Source organism: Schistocerca americana, chromosome 6 (genome assembly GCF_021461395.2).
Source record: "Schistocerca americana isolate TAMUIC-IGC-003095 chromosome 6, iqSchAmer2.1, whole genome shotgun sequence".
NCBI lineage: Eukaryota > Metazoa > Arthropoda > Insecta > Orthoptera > Acrididae > Schistocerca > Schistocerca americana.
The window spans coordinates 16,062,921-16,085,771 of record NC_060124.1 but is presented as its reverse complement, the minus strand read 5'-3'; the positions used below and the strand labels follow the sequence as shown (position 1 = coordinate 16,085,771).

Genomic DNA, 22,851 nt, shown 5'->3' with positions numbered 1-22,851 from the left:
TCCACATGACATTATTGAATGAAAATATGCAAAATATGTCAACTTACTGATTTGTCTCTCCCCAAGATTCGCAATGATTCTCATCTGCAACTGTGGCTGAACTAAGTTGGTTCAGGAGTTCCAAAATGTGTTTTTCCAATCTACTTTCTCATCAATATGAACCCCTATGAATTTTAAAGATTCTACCCTGTTTATTATTTCCTCACTGTATGTTACACTTATCGTTGGTGTAGTACCTCTAGGTGTGGAGAACTGAATATGTTGTGTCTTTTTAAAATTGAGGATGAGACCATTCATTCACAGAAAACCAGTCAATGTTACTTTTAAGAAGTTTGTTTACCATTTCTTCTGTTTCTGTACACATGTTTGGACTGATTACAATACTAGTGTTGTCTGCAAAAAGAACTAATTCTGCTTATTGTATACTAGATGGAAGATTGTTTACATATATGAGGAACAGCCGTGGACCAGAGACTGAACCTTGGGGAACGCCATTTGTGATTCCTCCCAGTCAGAATTATGTCCCTGGACTATATTGACTTAATCACCAAGTATAATTTTCTGCATTCTTTTGGTAGACTATACCATCAATCCTATAAAATGTCAATTTATTCGATAGAATATTATGATTCACACAGTCAAATGCCTTAGAGAGGTTGCAGAAAATACCAACCAGCACTATTTTATTATGTAATGTTTGTAAAATCTGGTGAGTGAACATGTAAATGGCATTCAAGGTAGAGCAACCCTTCAGAAACCCAAACGTAATTTGCTAAGGATTCTATTGTTGCTGAAGTGAGATACTATTCTAGAATACATCTCCTCCTCAAAAATTTTGGAAAAGGATGTCAAAAGCGAAACAGGTCAGCAGTTATTGGCATCTATCTTATCACCTTTCTTTCAGAGAAGTTGAACAATGGCACATTTCAATGTCTCTGGAAAAATGCCTTGAGTTAGTGTCACATTACATATTTCAGGTAAGACTGGGCTTATTACATGGGAACAAATTTTTAGTACTCTACAGGAAATATCATCAAAACCAGGCGAGCTTTTATTTTTAAGAGAATGTATAATATTCTTAATTTCAGATACATTCATAAGACTGAATTTTGTGAAAGGCACATTTCCAACATATTGCTGTGATTTTGCTCTTGAACTGTTTATCCCTATCCTTTGTACTATATTTTAGAAATGATTATTAAACACATTTGCTATCTGTGACTCACCATTTATAGCCCTTCCATTCAGCTCAATAGTGAAATTGTGTTGTTTTGTGGCCGGTTGCCCAGTCTCTCGTTTCACTACATTACATATCACCTTAAGCCTCCTGTCAGAAGTACAATTTCTGACTTTATGTGCATGTTCCTTGTGGGGCTCTTTACAAATAATCAGTCAGAGAAGTCAGACACAAGTTGTTGTATGTGGGGGTGGGGGGGAGGGGGGGGGAGGGGGAAGGGGGGGGGGAGCATTGTTAGTTTACAGAGGAGCCTGGCACACAAAAGTTTTTTGGAGATCATCCAGAGTCAGCACTGTGGGACTGATTCGGAGATGATTGGAAGAGCATTCAGAGACCTACGAGAATGCATTCTGAGATACATGTCACACAACAGACCCTTTCAGGAGATTCTCATACATCATTCTACGCAATTCGCACATTGTTTAGCCTAAAGCATTCTGACTTCATCTTCTGAAGGCATGTCATCCTATTTTATACGCAGTTTACAGACTTTGGCTGATGCCTGTATTCATTTTGATGTCTATCATCCTTTGTTACATCCTCATTTTTCATTCTGTGTCAGTTGGTCTTATTGGGGTCTAATTCTTGAATCTTTAGGCATTTGTTACATCCTCATTTTTCATTCTGTGTCAGTTGGTCTTACTGGGGTCTAATTCTTGAATCTTTAGGCATCTGACCTCAACTATCAAATGTATTATGCATGTTGCCCCTGTGGTCTAATTACTGCACACAAATAGATGCCGCATGCATTTTAGGGGCCAGTAAGGTGAGGACAATAACACTGCATCATCCAGTGGGCAGTTTTTTACCTAGAGAATGATTACGGGGGAAATACCAAATGAGGAAGGTGTTAAGTTGCTCTAAGCATCACCTCCAAAGCCACTGGACATGAAGATGAAAGCTGCCAGCTGTGAACCAACAGCCATGTCACACCATGAGAGATTAACGGAGATTGACACGTCACACCAACATCACACCAGCCACCTGAGCTAGCAAGTACTGTATTTACTCGAATCTAAGCCGCACTTTTTTTCCGGTTTTTCTAATCCAAAAAACCGCCTTCGGCTTAGAATCTAGTGCAAAGTACGCGGAAGTTCTGAAAAAATGTTGGTAGGTGCCGCCACAGCTAACTTCTGCCGTTGAATATATGTAGCGCTACATAGGCATGCTTTGCAGGCACAAAGATAAATACCGGCGCCAAAATCTCTGCATCAGTAAATAAATTAAAAAAAAGTGGAAGACAAGCTTTTTTCTCCGCCCCGAGTTTCGACCACTGCATTATCATACATTATCCAATGAAGTAAATACAAATTTTGTATTGTTCATCTTCGAATGTAGCAGCATTTCAATGTACTACGAAAATCCGACTGGCAAGACTGTTTGTCAATATGGGAAACTCTACATTCTGAATTTTTTCCTACCTGTGAGAAGAAATGGTTGCTAATAGGAACTTTTATGAATTGTGAGTCACATGCAGTATTCTCTTCACCATAAGAATTATACAGATATAATCATTTTGTCATGTGCTCTTTTGTGTTTGCAGCTATCTCATTTAAATCCTGTCTGCCTAATAAACAACGAAACTAGAGTGAGACAACAGCAAACGCGGAAGAATACACATATCATGTCATGTTTATATTCATATTATACTTATGCCTAATAGTGATACAGTCAGAAATGAAGCACGGCAATTGACTAGATTTTTAAATCTAAGATGACTCTAATTTCGGTGCAGAATGTAATGTACTAAAAGAGGCGTCTGCAAAGATTTTGAAACGGAGAAAATTTTTCGCTAAACTCTCGTTCAGAACATCTTCTATCATACGCAGTTTATTATTTGGTTCTTGTTGATCATTATCAAAGAAAGCAGAAGTGTAAGTAACAACAAATAGCAGTCTCTTGCCATTGTTTCGTTAATGAGACGATTCCTCTTTTTAAAAAAAAAAAAAATAATAATAATAATAATAATTGTAAGCGGTGGTACCGTGCACAAAAGCAAGCCATGCGGCGTGCGGCTACAGGCCATAAACACTCATTATCAGAAAGCGACAAACAATGCATGACACAATACAGTAATGCATTTTCAGCTTAGAGTGATGTAAACACCTATAACAAAGAGAACAGCACTTATCAGATCAAAGAAAAATAAGCAATCAATTCAAACCAGACGAAGCACGTGAAAAAGGAAAGGTACCCGTATAAATACGGATGGAGCGCCTAACACATAGCAATGGCTACCTGGTAAAGCTTAACTGCTAAACTTACGATTTGAACCAAACTACTGTAGCTGTATCATCATTCATTCGACCTAAATTGTGTCTCATATCATAATGGACCAACTTTGTTTCGATTTGGAGGTGCGGCCTAAAACTTCTCTCCCCTTGAATTTCGAGTCTCAAATTTCAGGTGCGGCTTAGATTCGGGAACATTTTTTTTCCTTGATTTTGAGTCACATTTTTCAGGTGCGGCTTAGATTCGAGTGCGGCTTAGATTCAAGTAAATACGGTAATACCAATTCTGTACTGTGATGAGGTAAAGTGGACAACCCCCCCTACATGCCAAGTTACTGAGTTGTGTCTATATCCAGTCAAATCAGATCCAATGTTTGTTAGCATTGACAAGTTTTATATAATTATTAAAAAATGTAAAATTCTCCAAGCCTTTATTAATTGAAATTTTGGACATTTTTGCCTACCAACATCTTTACAATGTGGGGCCATTATCATTTCAGTTTACAGTTTTACTACATTTTTGGCACCCAATGTAGGGCAATGTCATTAACTTCCATTTTATCACAGTCTTAATAGAATAAATTTAAATTTTATAGATACTAATGCTATCTCTTCTTGCAGTCATTCTTCAATTAGACCCTGAGTTAGTCTAGCTTTAAGCATGGTACAGTTTCAAGTACAAGTTGTAACTTGCCTAGACAAAATTAAATGATTTTCAGTACTGAAGTGTACTGCTGCCATTTTGTTCTTTTATTTTTGTAATGTGAGTCCAGTTGCACCTGTAGAATTTAAAAGAAATACTTGGTTAATTCAATGAAGAGCATTAATTAATTTTTTTGTGATGTGTCCTTCACATGCAGTAGTGAATCAATTTTCTGCATAATGAATCAAAGTGTAAGTCTGTTGGCACTAAAATGAAATGTTTGACACACACACACACACACACACACACACACACACTCTCTAGATGTACAGCAAGGGGCTAGAAGGGATTGAGGCCAGGAGAATTATGGCATCGAAGGATGTGCTGCTGGGGCAACTCCCATCTACTTCATTCAGAGAGAGAGAGAGAGAGAGAGAGAGAGAGAGAGAGTGTGTGTGTGTGTGTGTGTGTGTGTGTGTGTGTGTGTGTGTGCACGTGTTTGTATTTATTTGTGTGTTTGTGTACCATATAACTCAAAAAAAGAATTCGTCCAAAAGATATCAAATTATTCAGTCTTGTTGATGTGCCTCTGACAACTCAAAATGTCTACTATTCAGCAAATTTACTCCTTGAATTATCTAGATTCATAATGACAATGTTATGCTACTCACCATGTAATGGAGATGCTGAGTTGCAGATAGACACAACAAAAAGACTGATAGAAAATGAGCTTTCAGCCAACAAGGCCTTTGTCAGAGGTAGAACATACACATACACACACTCACGCAAACACAACCCACACACACACATGATCGCAGTCTCTGGCTGCTGAGGCCACACTGCGAGCTGCAGCACATATTGGGAATGCAACTGTGTGGTGGGTGTAGGGAGGAGGCTGAGGGATACCAGGATAGGGGTGGTGAACCGTAAATGCTTGTGGGAGCATACAGGGACAAGGTGGAGAGAGGGTAGGGCAGCTAGGTGCAGTCGGGAGCTTACACGGAGGCCGAGGGAGGGTTAGCGGAAAAGTAGAGAGGTAAAAAGAATGCAGGTGTGTTGGTGGAGTAGAGGACTGTGTAGTGCTGGAATGGAAACAGGGAAGGAGTTAAGACTAGTGAAGGTTGAGGTTAGGAGGATTACGAGAACGTTCCCACCTGTGCAATTATGGGAAGCTGGTGTTGGTGGGAAAGACTGCTATGAAGCAGTTGCTGAAATGAAGAATATTGTGTTGGGTGGCATGCTCAGCATTGGGATGGTCCAGCTGTTTCCTGGTAACAGTTTGTTGGTAGTCATTCATGCGGACAGATAGCTTGTCGATTGTCATGCCCACATAGAATACAGCACAGTGGTTGCAGCTTAGCTTGTTGATCACATGACTGGTTTCACAGGTAGCCCTGCCTTTCATGGGATAGTGATGCTTGTGACTGCACTGGAGTAGGCGGTGATCTGTTACAAGGATATGAGCCATGGGGCAAGGGATTGGGAGCAGGAGTTGTGTAGGGATATTCGAGGATATTATGTAGGTTGGGTGAGCGGCGCAACACAACTGCGGGATGGATAGTGGATGGGACATTCTTCATTTCAGGGCAGGATGAGACATAGTCGAAACCCTGGCAGAGAATGTGATTCAGTTGCTCCAGTCCTGGGTGGTACTGAGTCACGAGGGGAATGCTTGTCTGTGGCCAGACAGTGGGTCTTTGGGAGGTGGTGAGTGACTGGAAAGATAAGGCATGGGAGATCTGTTTTTGTACGTAGTTGGGAGTGTAATTGTCATCTGTGAAGGACTCAGTGAGACCCTCAGTGCATTTTGAGAGCGAGTGCTCATCACTACAGATGCGACGGCCAAGGGTAGCTAGGCCGTATGGGAAGGACTTCTTGGTATGGAATGGATGGCTGCTGTCGAAGTGCAGGTATTGCCTGTGGTTGGTAGGTCTGAGATGGATGGAGGTACTGAAATAAGGTGGATTCTTGGCTTGAGTAGGAGCAGATGAAGTGAATGGGGGAGAAGGTGTTGTGAGATTCTGGAGGAGCGTGGATAGGGTGTCCTCACACTTAATCCAGATCATGAAGACGTCAATGAATGAGTCTGAACCAGTTTGGGATTCTGGTTGCTTAGGAAGGATTCCTATAGATGATCCAAGAATAAGTTAGCACAGGATAGCACCATACAAGAGCCCATAGCTGCACCATGGATTTGTTCGTGGGTAACGCCTTCAAAGGAGAAGTAATTGTGAGTGAGGATATAGGTGGTCATGGCAATCTGGAAGGAGGTTGTAGGCTTGGAATCCATTGGGCATTGGGAAAAGTAGCATTAAATATCAGTAAGGCCAAGGGCATCACGCATGTTAGTGTTAAAGGAGGTGGTATCAATAGTGATGAGCAGGGCACCATGTGGTAAAGAACAGGAACTGTGGAGAATCAGTGGAGATAATGTTTAGCATCTCTTTTATAGGAGGCTAGGTTGCAAGTAATAGGCTGAAGATGTTGGGTCTACGAGAGCAGAGATTCTCTCAGTGGGGACACAGTAACCAGCCACAATGGTGTGTCCTGGGTGATTGGGTTTCTGGACTCAGGAAGTATGTAGAAGGTAGGAGTGCGGGGAGTGGTAGGGGTAAGAGGTGAGATAGACTACAGGGAGAGGTTCTGGCATGGGTATCAGGATTAGAGGCCCATCCCAGAACCTCTTCCCGGAGCATATCTCGCTCCTCACCCTTAACACTCCGCACACTTTTACCTCTACATGCTTCCTAAAGTCCATAAACCCAACCACCTAGGACACAAGATTGTGGCGGGTTACTGTGCCCCACCGAGACACACTCTGCTCTTGTAGACCAACACTTCAGTCTATTATCCAAAACCTATCCTCCTACACATAAAGATGCCAAACATTTCCCCCACTGATTCTCCGTAGTTCCTGTTCCTTTACCACGGGGTGCCCTGCTCGCCACTATTGATGGCATATCCCTTTACACAAACATCCTTACTGCCCATGGCCTTAACGCTATTGAACACTATCTTTCACAGTACCTAATGGATTCCAAACCTATAACCAACCTTCCTGATCACTATGACCAACTATGTCTTCACCCACAATTACATCTCCTTTGAAGGCATTACCCACAAACAAATCCAGGGTACACCTATGGGCACTCGTATGGCACCATCCTATGACAATCTATTCATGGGCCATCTAGAGGGGTCCTTCCTAAACACCCAGAATCCCAAACCCCTCACCTGATTCGGTTTCTTTGATGATATTTTCATATGGATTGAGGGTGAGGATAACATATTCACATTCCTCCAGAACCTCAACACCTCCTCCCCCATTTGCTTCACCTGGGCCTACTCAACCCAACAAGCCACCTTTCTCGATGTTGACCTTCACCTCAAAGATTGCTACATCAGTACCTCCGTCCATATACACCTACCAACCACCAGCAATACATCCACTTCGACAGCACCAACCCATCCGTACCAAGAAGTCCCTTCCATACATCCTAGCTACTTGTGACCATTGCATTTGTAGTGACGAGTGGATCCTCTCAAAATATACTGAGGCTCTCATTGAGGTCTTCACAGACTGTAATTATCTTCCCAGCCTTGTAGAAAAACAGATCTCCCGTGCCTTATCTCTCCAGTCACCCACCACTTCCCTAAGTCCCACTGTCTGGCCACAGAGGGGCCTTCCCTCATGAATCAGTAACGCCCAGGACTGGAGCAACTGAATCGCGTTCTCTGTGAGGGTTACGACCACTTCTCGTCATGCCTTGAAATGATGATTATTCTACCCAATATCGTTCCCACCCCTCCCAGAGTGGTATTCTGCCATCCACCGAACATACACAATATCCTCATGCATCCCTACACAACCCCTTGCTCCATGGCTCATATCCTGTAATAGACCTAGATGCAAGACCTGTCCCATACATCGTTACACCACCACCTACTCCAGCCCAGTCACAAGCATCACCAATCCCATCAAAGGCAGGGCTACCTGCCCAACAAGTCATTTGGTCTACAAGATAAACTGCAACCACTGTGCTGTATTCTACGTGGGCATGACAACCAACAAGCTGTCTTTCTGCATGAATGGCCACTGACAAACTGTCACCAAGAAACAGCTGGACCACCCCATTGCTGACCACACTGCCCACCACAATATTCTTCATTTCAATAACTGTTTCACAGCCTGTGCTATCTGGATCCTTCCCACCCCCACCACCATCTATGAACTGTGCAGGTGGGAACTCTTCCTGCAATACGTCCTACATTCTCATAACCCTCCTGGCCTCAACCTTCATTAGTCTTAGCCCCTTTCCTGTTTCCACTCCAGCACTACACAGTCTATTCCACAAACGCACCCACAGTCTTCTTTCCTCTCTACTTTTCTGGTAACCCTCCCCCACCCTTTGTGTAACCTCCCGACTGCACCTAGCTGTCCTATCCTCTCTCCACTTTGTCCCTGTATACTCCCACAAGCAGCATTTCACAGTCAGCCACCCCTACCCTGCTATCCTTCCCCATGCCAGCCTCCTCTCTACTCCCACCACCCAGTTGCATCTCCCATCAATGCACTGCTGCTCGCAGTCTGGCCTCAGCAGCCAGAGACTGTGATCATGTGTGTGTGTGTGTTGTGTGAGTGTGTGTGTGTGTGTATGTCTACCTCCGACAAAGGCCTTGTTGGCCGAAACTCATTTTTCTGTCAGACTTTTTGTTGTGCCTATCTGCAACTTAGCATTTCCACTATATGGAGAGTAACAACTATCTTTTTCTTAATATTGTTACATTCCATCCAGGGTTTTCCATTGTCAGATTCGTGATGAGCAATACATGGTTTGAAAATTTTCTTTCAACTTTTAAATCGTACTACATGTTGGAGCAGGCATGTATGGGTGCTCTGTAATCCACTACACACCAAGATTGAGCTAGTGTTGTGCCAACTAAAGTAAAAAAATCCACAATTGTGACACCTGTAACATTTGAAAGAATAAATCATAAGATAAAAAAAAATTGCTTAGTAGCTTGTTAACCATTTTTTGAGGACATTTGGAATGAGATTTATTTGTATCCAATGGGTGCAGCATTGTGTATGCACAGGATGAGTGTCAACAGAAACTTATTGGAATGTTAAACAGCGGCGGTGGTGGTAGAGAGTGAGTGAGTGAGTGTGTGTGTGTGTGTGTGTGTGTGTGGTGATGATGATGATGATGATGATAGGAAATATGTGGGCACAATATGGAAACTATCCCATTCACTGACAAGTGAAGGTCAGGTTCTTTCATACGTTGATAAGAATGTGGTAATTTCATTCTCTGTATGCAGTGGTGTGGTTACTCAACAAAATGTCCCTCCATACAACAACAGAAAAGCCATTATTCACCACTTTAGAAGATCCTGACCAAAACGATCTGAACTGCATCCAACTGCTTGACACTTTTTCATTCATGAACTCCTTCATATTTAGTCAAAATGTTTATTACACTCTACACACAGCATGGATCTTGCCCTGCCTCTCTCTCTTTCCTTTCACTTAGCTAAAAGCACAGCTTATGGAAAATATTTTGCATCAAAGATGCTGATTTAAACAATGCAGAGACTGGCCTATAAGTGCTTTACCAGGACTGAGAGAAAAATTTTGTTTACAATTGTAAAGTAGCCATTACCCAAAAGATTGTGTTAGTCTGGATCCTGGCTACCTAAATTACTTCACCTCCAAATATCCATAGTTATCATTCACCTTAGCACATTATGGCAGCACTAAAAATGATAACATGAAGGGGGGAAATTGTAATATCATGTAAATACAGATTTAAGTACTCTATGGTAATGGAATGCCATTAGTAGAACAGAATATTGCTAGCTTTTGCATGAATTTTCTCCATTAATATGTACCCTGTCCCCGAACACACACACACACACACACACACACACACACACACACACACACACGAAGTAATACTGTCTGTCTTGATGAGGGGTGACATTATCACTTTGAAGATTATTTTGAATATCTAACAGTGGCCCTAATTTTATTCTCCCGCTCTATTTTAATTACATGTCTAACTCATCCTATTTTGGCATATGTAGGATCTTATACATCTTATCTCCGGCTCTGTAATACATCATTGTAAATTGTGCTTACAGTAAGTGACACTTAGTGTCCAAGCCCCCTCAGCTGTTTGTGTTACAGCTGAAAGCAGTGCGTCAGTGGTGATTCTACATCATGGGCCATGAGTGTTCATCACAGTACTATCATGTTTTCATATCTTGTGATGATGCCAATTGTGTCTAAAAGTTTTATTCGCTTCTTTAGTAAGTTTAACAAGAGAGGTATGTTATTTGTGGGATGCTTCTCCAGTCATGTGAATCAACAGTACTACTGTTACTGTTGTAACTCATCAAAATGCTCTTAAAGCATGAACATGCACATACTCTCTCTTTTAGATCAGTCTGATGATGATCTTAATGATCAAAACAAATAACTGAACTAAATAAAGAAATATGCAGTCAAATACTATTTTAGTTTCTACGAGTCGTCAGTCTTGTTTATATGCCTACCCATGCCTGAGTCATGCTGTGAGCTGTTAGTTTTACTCCTTCCATTATTGATGTAAGTACTGTGTCATTTAGTAGCTGACACATTGCAGCCATTGCCAAAGACTCAACTATAGATAATAACAAGAACAACAACAACTACTACTGAGTGTTCTTGCACAATTCACCCGTTGCAGTAAGTAGAGTCCATGCAGGATACGGTGGTTGATGCACAGTGAACAGTTTTTGTCCAAAGTGCTGCTTGGGCTCTTCATTTGTTAGGAGGAAGAGGCTGACATTGTTTGCCCACTTTCATACAGTTAAGGATGCACTGCACTGACCCAGAATCGAGGTGCAAACCCTGCAATCTTTCTGAAACAATTTTACAGAAACTACTTTTTACAAAATTTCAGTTTTGCTTTATATGTCAGCTTCATGATGGTGTGCTCATTATTTTGTTAATGGTGATAGATAGTGTGATATTTGCATTTAAGTAAGACACTGTGCCAAACTGGAGCAAATTTGCAATGAAAAACAGAGGTCGCTATGACTTTGCGTTTGGTGCATATTACATAATATGATGCTGCACATGAAATTTAGGTAACATGTTGAATTTTTCTTTAAATTTGCATGGAGGTCTCTATCTGTCACCAATCTCAAGAAAATTATCTCATGTAGAACACTCATTTGTGACTGCGGGTGCTAGTGATAAAGCGAGGATGAAATGTCTACAACTTTCCTCATATCTAAAATGGTTTGGGACACCAAAACAAGATTTTGGCAAATGACGGCATGCAAAGAGGAGAGTAGTTTGCCATATGGTTGTTACATAAACCTCATTATCTATTCTGTTACTCCACCAACTACTGACTTTTTTCAATGAGAGAATGTAACTTGTAAGAGGCATCAATATCTGGTGAAACGAGAAATGCTATAGGTTTGGGAACAATGTAAGTGAAGATATTAAACATTTACTTTTGTACCACAGACATGCTTTTGCAGAAGCTATCAACCTTATTTGTTCTCAGTTCCTCACTTAACAAATCACTGTCTCAGAATAATCTCTCAATCTGTATCTACACAAATACTAACAAAGAGATAGAGGGGCTGGCCAGTACTTACCTCAGCTCAGTACAGCCGATAGATACACATAAAACAGAACTGAAAATTTACATTCCTAGCTTTCGGAACTTTGTTCCTTCATCAGGGAGGAGAGAGGGGAAAAAAGGGAAGAAGGGAAAGTGGATTCAGTTACTCACAACCCAGGTTATGAAGCAACAGGGAAAGGTAAACAGGGAGGGTAGCAAGGATGGAGGCATGGTTGTCAGAGGGAAGCCAAAGATATTCTACTGTAAGTAGAGCCTAGGTATTCGTGGCAAACATATCTGCTCCAGTGACGAATCCCTCAACAACTACACCAATAACCTGACCAGTGCTTTCCTCTCCCGCAACTATCCTGCAGACCTTGTCCACAAACAGATTTCCCGAGCAATACATTCCTCCCCGTCCAACAACAATGTTCCTACCCCCAGACCACACAGAAGCATCCCCCTTGTCACCCAATATTATCCTGGCCTCGAAAACATCAACAAATTACTCCGCCAGGGATATGACTTTCTCAAGTCAACCCCTGAAATGAGATCATCCCTTGACAAAATTCTCCCCACACCACCCAGAGTTGCCTTTCGTCGCCCCCCTAACCTCCGTAACATCCTTGTTAAACCCTACAATATTCCCAGACTACCTTCTCTACCCAGCGGTTCCTACCCCTGTAACCGACCCCGCTGCAAAACCTGCCCCATGCATCCCCCCACAACCACCTACTCCAGCCCCGCTACTGGTAAAACATATACAATTCAAGGCAGGGCTACGTGTGAAACTACACATGTCATTTATCAACTGACATGCCTGCACTGCACAGCCTTTTAAATCGGCATGACAACAACCAAACTGGCTGAGCGCATGAACGGACACAGACGAACTGTCCGCCTAGGAGATGCCCAATACCCAGTAGCAGAGCATGCCCTCCAGCATAATTCTAGGGACCTAGGAACCTGCTACACCGTATGTCCCATTTGGCTTCTCCCACCCAACACCAGTCCCTCTGAACTGCGGAGATGGGAACTTGCACTCCAACACATCCTTTCATCCCGCCATCCCCCTGGACTGAACCTACGTTAAACAACCTCACTCCCATTCACTCTTCAGTCTTCTCCTCTTTCCCTTTCCTCTTTAGCCATTCACGCATCTTTTCATCCTACATAGTGGTGTTTATCTTTATACTATATACCTCTTTACTTCTGTATGCATCCTCTTTGGTTTGAAGCTGGCACAGTACTTACAGTAGAATATCTTTGGCTTCCCTCTGACAACCATGCCTCCATCCTTGCTACCCTCCCTGTTTACCTTTCCCTGTTGCTTCATAACCTGGGTTGTGAGTAACTGAATCCACTTTCCCTTCTTCCCTTTTTTCCCCTCTCTCCTCCCTGATGAAGGAACAAAGTTCCGAAAGCTAGGAATGTAAATTTTCAGTTCTGTTTTATGTGTATCTATCGGCTGTACTGAGCTGAGGTAAGTACTGGCCAGCCCCTCCATCTCTTTGTTAGTATTTGTTTCACATCTCATATGAGATTTTCCATTAATCATCTGTATCTACACAATAAGTAGATGGGGTGACATTGTGTAAACTCCCTGTGTTTTGACAAAAGAAGCAAATTTTAATGCTGCAACAAGAGAAATGTAGGTTTTACTCAAAATTTGCGACTCATGACACTTCTCTGAAAGGTACAAACAGTTAGTACAAACAGTTAACAAGTCTGGCGAAAATAAATTGCTGCTTTTGTCACATTTTCTGCAGAATTCTTTTAAGATTCTAAGCAAAGCAGGGGTGAGAGAGTACCATTTTTTGATAGTCATCAAGCAAGTGTGGGCATGGAGGAACACCACATTATATTTACAAAAAATATGAGAGTAGGTTTCGGTTTAGAATGGCTCTTCCTCTCCAGCACTCAGCATTTCCCCCACAGAGCACTGACAGCCTGTCTGTGACCCCCACCATTGCCACTCTTCACACACTTGTCCTGATGACTGTACATCTACCAGCACTACAGCTCTGCTGCTGTCAACATTTTTGATAGTAAAAAAGTGCCAGTTGTTTGAATTGATTAATTGTCACTCACAACTGGTTTTGATGATTATCCTATAATGTAAATCAGGCATGAGTGATAAAGAAATCACTTGGGAAACAAAAGGGGTAAATACAGAAGCATGTAGGTCCACAAGTTTGGGGAAGCATGATTCGACTTTAATATATCATTCAAAGAGCTATTTGATCATTAATAGACACCAGCTGCCACAAAAAAATCAGTTTACAGAAGTGAAAACACACGTAAAAACAGATTTCCTGGAAGTGCAGAGTACATTAGAATCAATGACAGGAGAATGTGTCAGGCTTGAGTAAAAAACAGTGCTGCATTAGATAAAATGTGTACAGCAATGAAGCTGAAAATGGATATTGGTTAATTACAAGAAGTTACTTGCAGATTGTACAAGTTTTTTTTCGTTTTTGTTGTTAAAAAAGGGAGTGCACTTTTATTTACTGTACATCTATTGACATCGTAAACAATAGCAAAAACGAGAAAGATGCTTACCAACTTGCTGAGGAATTGTTTCCAAGAACTTTGCATGATATGTTGGAACAACAGCTCGATACAATTCAAAAACATTTCTTGCAGTGTAAAACAGCCTCACAGCACAGAAGTCAGTGCGCTGTGTTGCTTCCTCCAGTATATCGAAAACAATCTTTAAAACATCTTGAGTTGATTTGCTGGCATGAAAATAGAATGATATGACCATAATAAATTACTTTTAAATATTCTTTAAAAAGAAACATACTTTATGTGGTTTGAAAATATCTTAAACAAAAGCAGCAAACACACACACACACACACACACACACACACACACACACACACACACACACACACACACACAGTCATCAAAAGATAGAGAAATGAGAGAAGTACAAAAGTACACTATAAACATAGTGGTCACTCAGAACCCAGCATTTTGTGAAACATTATAGCTAGCCAGAAAAAGTAACGAAATTGTCCCTTATCACAGTTTGAAGTGTTTACCAATCTGTTTCTTCTACAATTTCGTCTTATGGCTTTTGGATGTGACAAGAGCTATTAAATAACGTACACAACACTGCAGTATTTTCTTTTCAGTCTCTTCATATTTATTAGCACTAAGTTCAGTTTCCATCATCAGCTTTTTAGAATGTATGAGGATCACTGTCTTAACACAGATCGGTAAGCTACACCAGTTAATAGAAATTTCATTGAAAACAAATTCATGACTGATGAAAACTAGATAATGAACATACACTGACAGGAAAAGAAATCACAGCACCAAGGAGAAGTTGTGCAACATAAACAGAAGTTGGTAAGCATGTTTCTACATCTGAAAGATGATGACTATTCATATTTCTCACCAGTCACACAAGAGTGGTACTAGCAGTGCCACTATAAGGATGCAAATCAGGTTTCCTTTAAATACACACTGTAACAGTCATGAGCATTAGTTACTTTTGAAACTGGACATGGTGAGCTGATGTTAGACAAGAATGCCTTTAAAAAGGCAACAAAGACACCATTATAAACACCTCATTGAGTTTGAACGAGGTCGTGTAATAAGGCTACGAGAAGCCAATGTTCCTTCTGCGATATTTCGGAAAGACTTAGCAGGAATGTAGCCACTTTACATGACTGCTGACAGCAGTGGTCTGGCGAATGTACGGTCGCAAGAATACTGGAGTCTAGACAGCCAAGTGGCACTACCATTGTGCATTGAACCATTAAAACTGGTTACTTCAAGGACAGCTCCGAGCCAGACGCCTTGTAGCATGCGTTCCATTGACCCCCAAATCAAGGCCATTTGCAATTTTATTGGTGCCAAGTGAGAGACCACTGGAGGTCTGTTGCATTTTATGATGTAAGACGATTCACCTTGTTGCCTGTGATGATCATGATTTGGTTAGGAGGAGGCCAGTTGAGTGCCTACAACCAACCTGTCTGAATGCTACACACATTGGACCTACACCTGGAGTTACGGTCTGGGGTGTGATTTCGTATGACAGAATGAGCATTCTTATGGATACCCCATGCAACCTGACTGCAAATTTGTACGTCAATCTGGTGATTCGACCTGTTGTGCTACCATTCATGAACAGTATTCCAGGAGGCATTTTCCAATAGGGTAACACTTTTCCCACATACCACTGCTGTAACCCAACATGCTCTACAGTGTATCAACATGTCACCTTGGCCTGTTTGATCACCAGGGCTGTCTCCAATCGAACACATATGGGACATCATCAGACAGCAACTCCACTGTCATCCGCAAACAGCATTAATTGTCCAGGTACTGCCCGACAAAGCGCAATAGGCATGGAACTTCATTACGCAAACTCAACATTCTGGCAATTACACCTATTATTAATGTTAATTGTCCAGGTACTGCCCGACAAAGTGCAATAGGCATGGAACTTCATTACGCAAACTCAACATTCTGGCAATTACACCTATTATTAATGTATCAGAATTTCACATTCGCATTGGCTTACCTCAGGCATACATTAACCTGTGATCTCGCAATGTTAATTGCTTAAATATGTTACCTAGACAAATGTATTCTAAAATTTAATTACTCTAAATCAATTTGTGATTTTTTTCCCATCAATGTAGATTGTGAACTTGTTGATTACTGTTTACATATTCAGAACTGACACGTTTATACATTTATACTACTGAACACTGACTGACTGGCTGACGTAGTAATTGTGCCAACTGAACACTTGTCCATTACTGACTATGACTGTGTGGGATGATATGTATTGCAGAAACCACAAAATAGTAAAATATGGGACAATTACATTTAGGATATTAACATGAAAGATAGAAAAACTTAAAGATACAATGATATAATAGGCAATGAAGTAAATTGGTCCAAACAAAAGCTGTATTATTAGAAAACAAGAAACTAATAGGTACTACTTTATGAAAGAGAAGCTTTAAGGTGCACAGGGATTTCGAGAGGGTCACCGAGAATTTTCTAGAAAGCTGTATTTTCTAATTGGGATAATTAATAAACTAACACATATTTCAGTAAACGTTCACATTTACAGAAAAAGAAATACCGGGGCTACTAAAACATAACATTGGATTTTGGAAAGAATTGCATTTTAAGATTAGAGCATTCTGGAATATGAAAATTTTGAAACACAATTTTGCAGGGAAAGCGAAACATTTGTTTGAAATGGAGAATGAAGGCTTTTAAGTAAGCTATGTCAATCTCAAAACCTACAATCTCTAGCAGCATTGAACTTTGATGCACACACTTTGCAGATATGACGAATATTTGTTTAAATAAAATGTTGTCTTATGAACTAAATATACCCTTGCATCATCAGACTAAGTTACATTGTGAATAATAAAATTTAGTGAAATACAGAATGAATAAGAATCTGACAATTTTGTCTACAAATGGTATAGGCATATTAATAATATTAGGGAAAGGACAGATTCCTAGACTGATGTTACAAATTACACACACATTCACACAAGCAGCCATTCCTCATGCACACATGACTGGTACCACTGGCAGTTCCAACTGGCATGTGATTGTCACATGACTAGCAATCTGGAGTGAAGAGGGAGACATAGCAGTGTATGGGCAGGGGGAAAGAATGGCACTATCTAGCAGGGCATACATGGACTATGTGGCAGGAGGTGGGTTGTGTGGGGAAAAAAACAGGGAATGAAAATGGAGAGGAGCAGGGAAGGGGAAAGGTGTGTTGACAGAGGGTAGCACACACTGAGGGTGGATTAGATTAGATTAGATTAGATTAATACTAGTTCCATGGATCATGAATACGATATTTCGTAATGATGTGGAACGAGTCGAATTTTCCAATACATGACATAATTAGGTTAATTTAACAACGTACTTAAGTTAATATAACAACTTTATTTTTTTGTGTTTTTTTTGTTTTTCTTTATTTTTTTTTATATTTTTGTTTCTTTTTTCTTTTTTCTTAATTTATATCTAAAAATTCCTCTATGGAGTAGAAGGAGTTGTCATTCAGAAATTCTTTTAATTTCTTCTTAAATACTTGTTGGTTATCTGTCAGACTTTTGATACTATTTGGTAAGTGACCAAAGACTTTAGTGCCAGTATAATTCACCCCTTTCTGTGCCAAAGTTAGATTTAATCTTGAATAGTGAAGATCGTCCTTTCTCCTAGTATTGTAGTTATGCACACTGCTATTACTTTTGAATTGGGTTTGGTTGTTAATAACAAATTTCATAAGAGAGTATATATACTGAGAAGCTACTGTGAATATCCCTAGATCCTTAAATAAATGTCTGCAGGATGATCTTGGGTGGACTCCAGCTATTATTCTGATTACACGCTTTTGTGCAATAAATACTTTATTCCTCAGTGATGAATTACCCCAAAATATGATGCCATATGAAAGCAATGAGTGAAAATAGGCGTAGTAAGCTAATTTACTAAGATGTTTATCACCAAAATTTGCAATGACCCTTATTGCATAAGTTGCTGAACTCAAACGTTTCAGCAGATCATCAATGTGTTTCTTCCAATTTAATCTCTCATCAACGGACATACCTAAAAATTTGGAATATTCTACCTTAGCTATATGCTTCTGATTAAGGTCTATATTTATTAATGGCATCATACCATTCACTGTACGGAACCGTATGTACTGTGTCTTATCAAAATTCAGTGAGAGTCCGTTTACAAGGAACCACTTAGTAATTTTCTGAAAGACAGTATTGACAATTTCATCAGTTAATTCTTGTTTCTCAGGTGTGATTACTATACTTGTATCATCAGTGAAGAGAACTAACTTTGCCTCTTCATGAATATAGAATGGCAAGTCATTAATATATAATAAGAACAACAAAGGACCCAAGACTAACCCTTGTGGAACCCCATTCTTGATAGTTCCCCAGTTTGAGGAATGTGCTGATCTTTGCATGTTACGAGAACTACTTATTTCAACTTTCTGCACTCTTCCAGTTAGGTACGAATTAAACCATTTGTGCACTGTCCCACTCATGCCACAATAGTTGAGCTTGTCTAGCAGAATTTCATGATTTACACAATCAAAAGCCTTTGAGAGATCACAAAAAATCCCAATGGGTGGTGTTCGGTTATTCAGATCATTCAAAATTTGACTGGTGAAAGCATATATGGCATTTTCTGTTGAAAAACCTTTCTGGAAACCAAACTGACATTTTGTTAGTACTTCATTTTTACAGATATGTGAAGCTACTCTTGAATACATTACTTTCTCAAAAATTTTGGATAAAGCTGTTAGAAGGGAGATTGGACGGTAATTGTTGACATCAGATCTATCCCCCTTTTTATGCAAAGGTATAACAATAGCATATTTCAGTCTATCAGGGAAAATGCCCTGTTCCAGAGAGCTATTACACAGGTGGCTGAGAATCTTACTTATCCGTTGAGAACAAGCTTTTAGTATTTTGCTGGAAATGCCATCAATTCCATGTGAGTTTTTGCTTTTAAGCAAGTTTATTATTTTCCTAATTTCAGAGGGAGAAGTGGGTGAGATTTCAATTGTATCAAATTGCATAGGTATGGCCTCTTCCATTAACAGCCTAGCATCTTCTAATGAACACCTGGATCCTACTATATCCACAACATTTAGAAAATAATTATTAAAAATATTTTCAACTTCTGACTTTTTGTTCGTAAAGTTTTCATTCAATTTGATGGTAATACTGTCTTCCTCTGATCTTGGTTGACCTGTTTCTCTTTTAATAATATTCCAAATTGTTTTAATTTTATTATCAGAGTTGCTGATTTCAGACATGATACACATACTCCTGGATTTTTTAATAACTTTTCTTAATATAACACAGTAGTTTTTATAATTTTTGATAGTTTCTGGGTCACTACTCTTTCTTGCTGTCAGATACATTTCCCTTTTCCGGTTACAAGATATTTTTATACCCTTAGTAAGCCATGGTTTGTTACAAGGTTTCTTACGAGTATATTTAACTATTTTCTTGGGGAAGCAGTTTTCAAATGCATTTACAAAAATGTCATGAAATAAATTATATTTTAAATTGGCATCAGATTCACGGTACACCTCATCCCAGTCTAACTGCTGTAGGCTTTCCCTGAAATTTTCAATTGTTAAATTGTTGACTGAACGTACTACTTTGGAGGACTGTTTAGTATTGCTGAATGGAGCTATGTCATATATTGTAACTAGCTGTGCACCATGATCAGAAAGACCATTCTCAACAGGCTGAGCATTTATCTGGTTAAACTTATCTTGGTCTATAAAGAAGTTATCTATCAGTGAGCTGCTATCCTTTACCACCCGAGTAGGAAAATCAATAACGGGTGTCAAATTGAAAGAACCGAGTAATACTTCAAGGTCATTTTTCCTATTACCCTCTTTCAGAGAATCTACATTGAAGTCCCCACAAATAATAATTTGCTTCCCCCTGTCTGACAGATAGCACAACAAGGAGTCCAAATTTTTCAGAAATAGATGAAAATTTCCTGATGGGGACCTATATACAGTTACAATTATAAATGTGCCTTTATTTAATTTAAGCTCACAGGCACATGCTTCTATATGTTTCTCTACACAAAACTTTTTTGTTTCTATACTTTTTGCACAATGATAACTTTTGACATATATGGCAACTCCTCCTTTCTCCATATTTTCTCTCATTACATGTGCAGAGAGCTTATAACCACTTACATTTACCTTATCCATATCAGTAACAATGTGATGCTCAGACAGGCATGGTATATCTATTTCATTCTCAGCTTCTAAATCTTCCAAACAAACCAGAAGCTCATCTACTTTATTCTTTTAACTCCCAATATTTTGATGAAATATACTTACATTATTTTTAATTATACTTTTATGAGAACCTTTCCTTATTCTAACATTTGCAGTACTCTCCTGTCTGAGTTTCTCATTGTGCTTAGGCCTAGTTCCTATACCAGTAGTCACATGGTGTTCAGAGAGGCAGATTATGTCAATGGGGTTGGGTGACTTTAGTTCATCAATGCAATTACCTAGGACTGAGATACAACTTGGTGGAGATAAAATTTCTGGTGATTGGTGAAAATTTATAATTGATAGCTGTGATTGGTGATCCAATGTGCTAGAATTGTGCTGTTGAATTTCTTTCCTAAATAGAAGATTTGTTTCAATCCTGACCTCTCGTAGAACTTGACATCTTTCTGTCTTGCCTATCCTAAAAAAGGTGCTGCTCCAACACCTGTAACCACTGGTATTTTACCATTCATGGCAGTGCCTCCCCCCCTTAAATTTCCTGCTATTACCCCAGCCAGTTTCCCCTTCCCTTTCCTGTTGAGATGTAGGCCGTGCCTGGTATAGTTCCACCTACTGAGATAATCAACAGGAACCACACCAATATGAGCCCCCGCACCCGACACAAGCAGCCGTTCCAACTCCAAATTAACTCTCCCAACAGAAGAGTTCAAATGAGGCCGGTCATGGCGTCTCAGGACAGATGCAAATTCAACATTGGTGTGTCTCGATGCCGACGCAATCTTTACCAGGTCACACTCTATACTGTACCCAGTATAGAGTGGGTACCACGAAAAGGGAGAGGTTACCATGGGTTGAGGCTGGGATGAAATCCAGGAGCAGAGAATGTGTTATAAGCCTAACTTGCGACTGTGAAGTTCAGAAAAGCTGGTAGTAGTGGAGGGGAGGATCCAGATGGTCTAGGTTGAGAAGCAATGTTATGTTCTGCTGCATGTTGTGGCACAGGGTGATCTACTTTGCTCTTGGCCACAGTTTGTCAATGGCCGTTTGTCCTGTTAGACAACTGGTTGGTAGTCATACTAATACAAAAAGCTGCAGTAGTTGCAGGAGATTTGGTACACGATGTGGCTGCTTTCACAGGTCACCCGGCCTTTGATGGGGTAACATGAGCCTGTGAAAGGCCTGGAATAGGAAAGGCTGGGTGGGTGGATTGGGCAGGTCTTGCTCATCGGTCTTCCACAGGGATATGTTCTCTGTGGCAAGTGGTTGGGATTGGGAATGGCATAGGTACGGACTAGGATGTTTGGAGATTTAGTGGACAATGGAACACCACTTTAGGAGGGCTGGAAAAGATCTTGGGTAGAATGTTCCGCATTTGACAACATGATGTTAGATAATCAAAGCCATGATGAAGGATATGGTTGAGTTGTTCCAGTCCAAGATGGCATTGCATGGTGAGGAGGATGCTCTTTTGTAGCTAATTCTTCAAGGGTGGTGAGAGGGTTGAGGGTAAGTGGGAAAATTAGACAGGAATTCTGTTTGTGGACAAGGTCCTGAGGTAGTGCCTGTCTGTGAAGGCTTTGGTGAGACATGGTGAAAGGGAGTTCCTGTCTCTACAGATATGCCCTGCCCAGGCGGCCAAGCTGTATGGGATTGATTTTTTGGTGGAGGAGAGATGGCAGCTGTCAAAATGAAGACACTGTTTTTCAACCTCTCTACACAGTTAGTGCAATGACCTCGTCAAGGTTAGCAGATACTTTGTGGCCCAGGTACAACACAAATGGACCTCCTTTTTGGGCCAAGATCATGGTCATGGACGTACCATGTGCTATCAACTTCTTAGACATTGATCTATTTCATGCACTGGGCCTTGACATTCATGATCCCAACTGCACTGTCAGTTCTTTGGGGGTTAACGCCCCCTTGAAGCTTTATCAAACTTTAGTTCAGTCTTCTCTGACCACGCCCCAGGGTTCAACGATTTTGAGATGCATGTTGCCCTCCTACCACCAGCAATACCAAAATGACATAAATTCAGGAATGTCTATTCACTACATGTGACAAGCTTCAACAGGAGCTCCAGCGGCTCCAGGATGAAGGCATTCTATCTCTGGTACTCAAATGCCAGTGGGCCTCCACCACAGTCATCGCTGAGAAGCCTAATGGGGCACTGTGAATCTGCAGCAATTTCAAGTCCACCATCAATGTCTCATCAGTTACCACTGCTTATCCTCTTCCTAGGGTGGAGGAGGTCCTTGCCTGCCACTCCAGTGGCAAGATGTTTTCCAGCATCAATGTAAGGGATTTGTATCTCCTTTGCAAGATGCAGAGCCCC

General features: G+C 40.5%; 1 protein-coding gene across 2 annotated transcripts in view; it reads right to left on the bottom strand.

Moving 5' to 3' along the window:
- The window catches only part of LOC124619781 (centromere/kinetochore protein zw10 homolog), a 202,720-nt gene that overhangs the window by 89,846 nt on the left and 90,023 nt on the right, over positions 1-22,851 (bottom strand). For both annotated transcript variants that reach the window (XM_047146367.1, XM_047146368.1), the window contains exon 6: positions 14,296-14,471. In XM_047146367.1, coding sequence (XP_047002323.1) covers positions 14,296-14,471 — 176 coding nt within the window. The remainder of the gene's footprint in view (positions 1-14,295; positions 14,472-22,851) is intronic.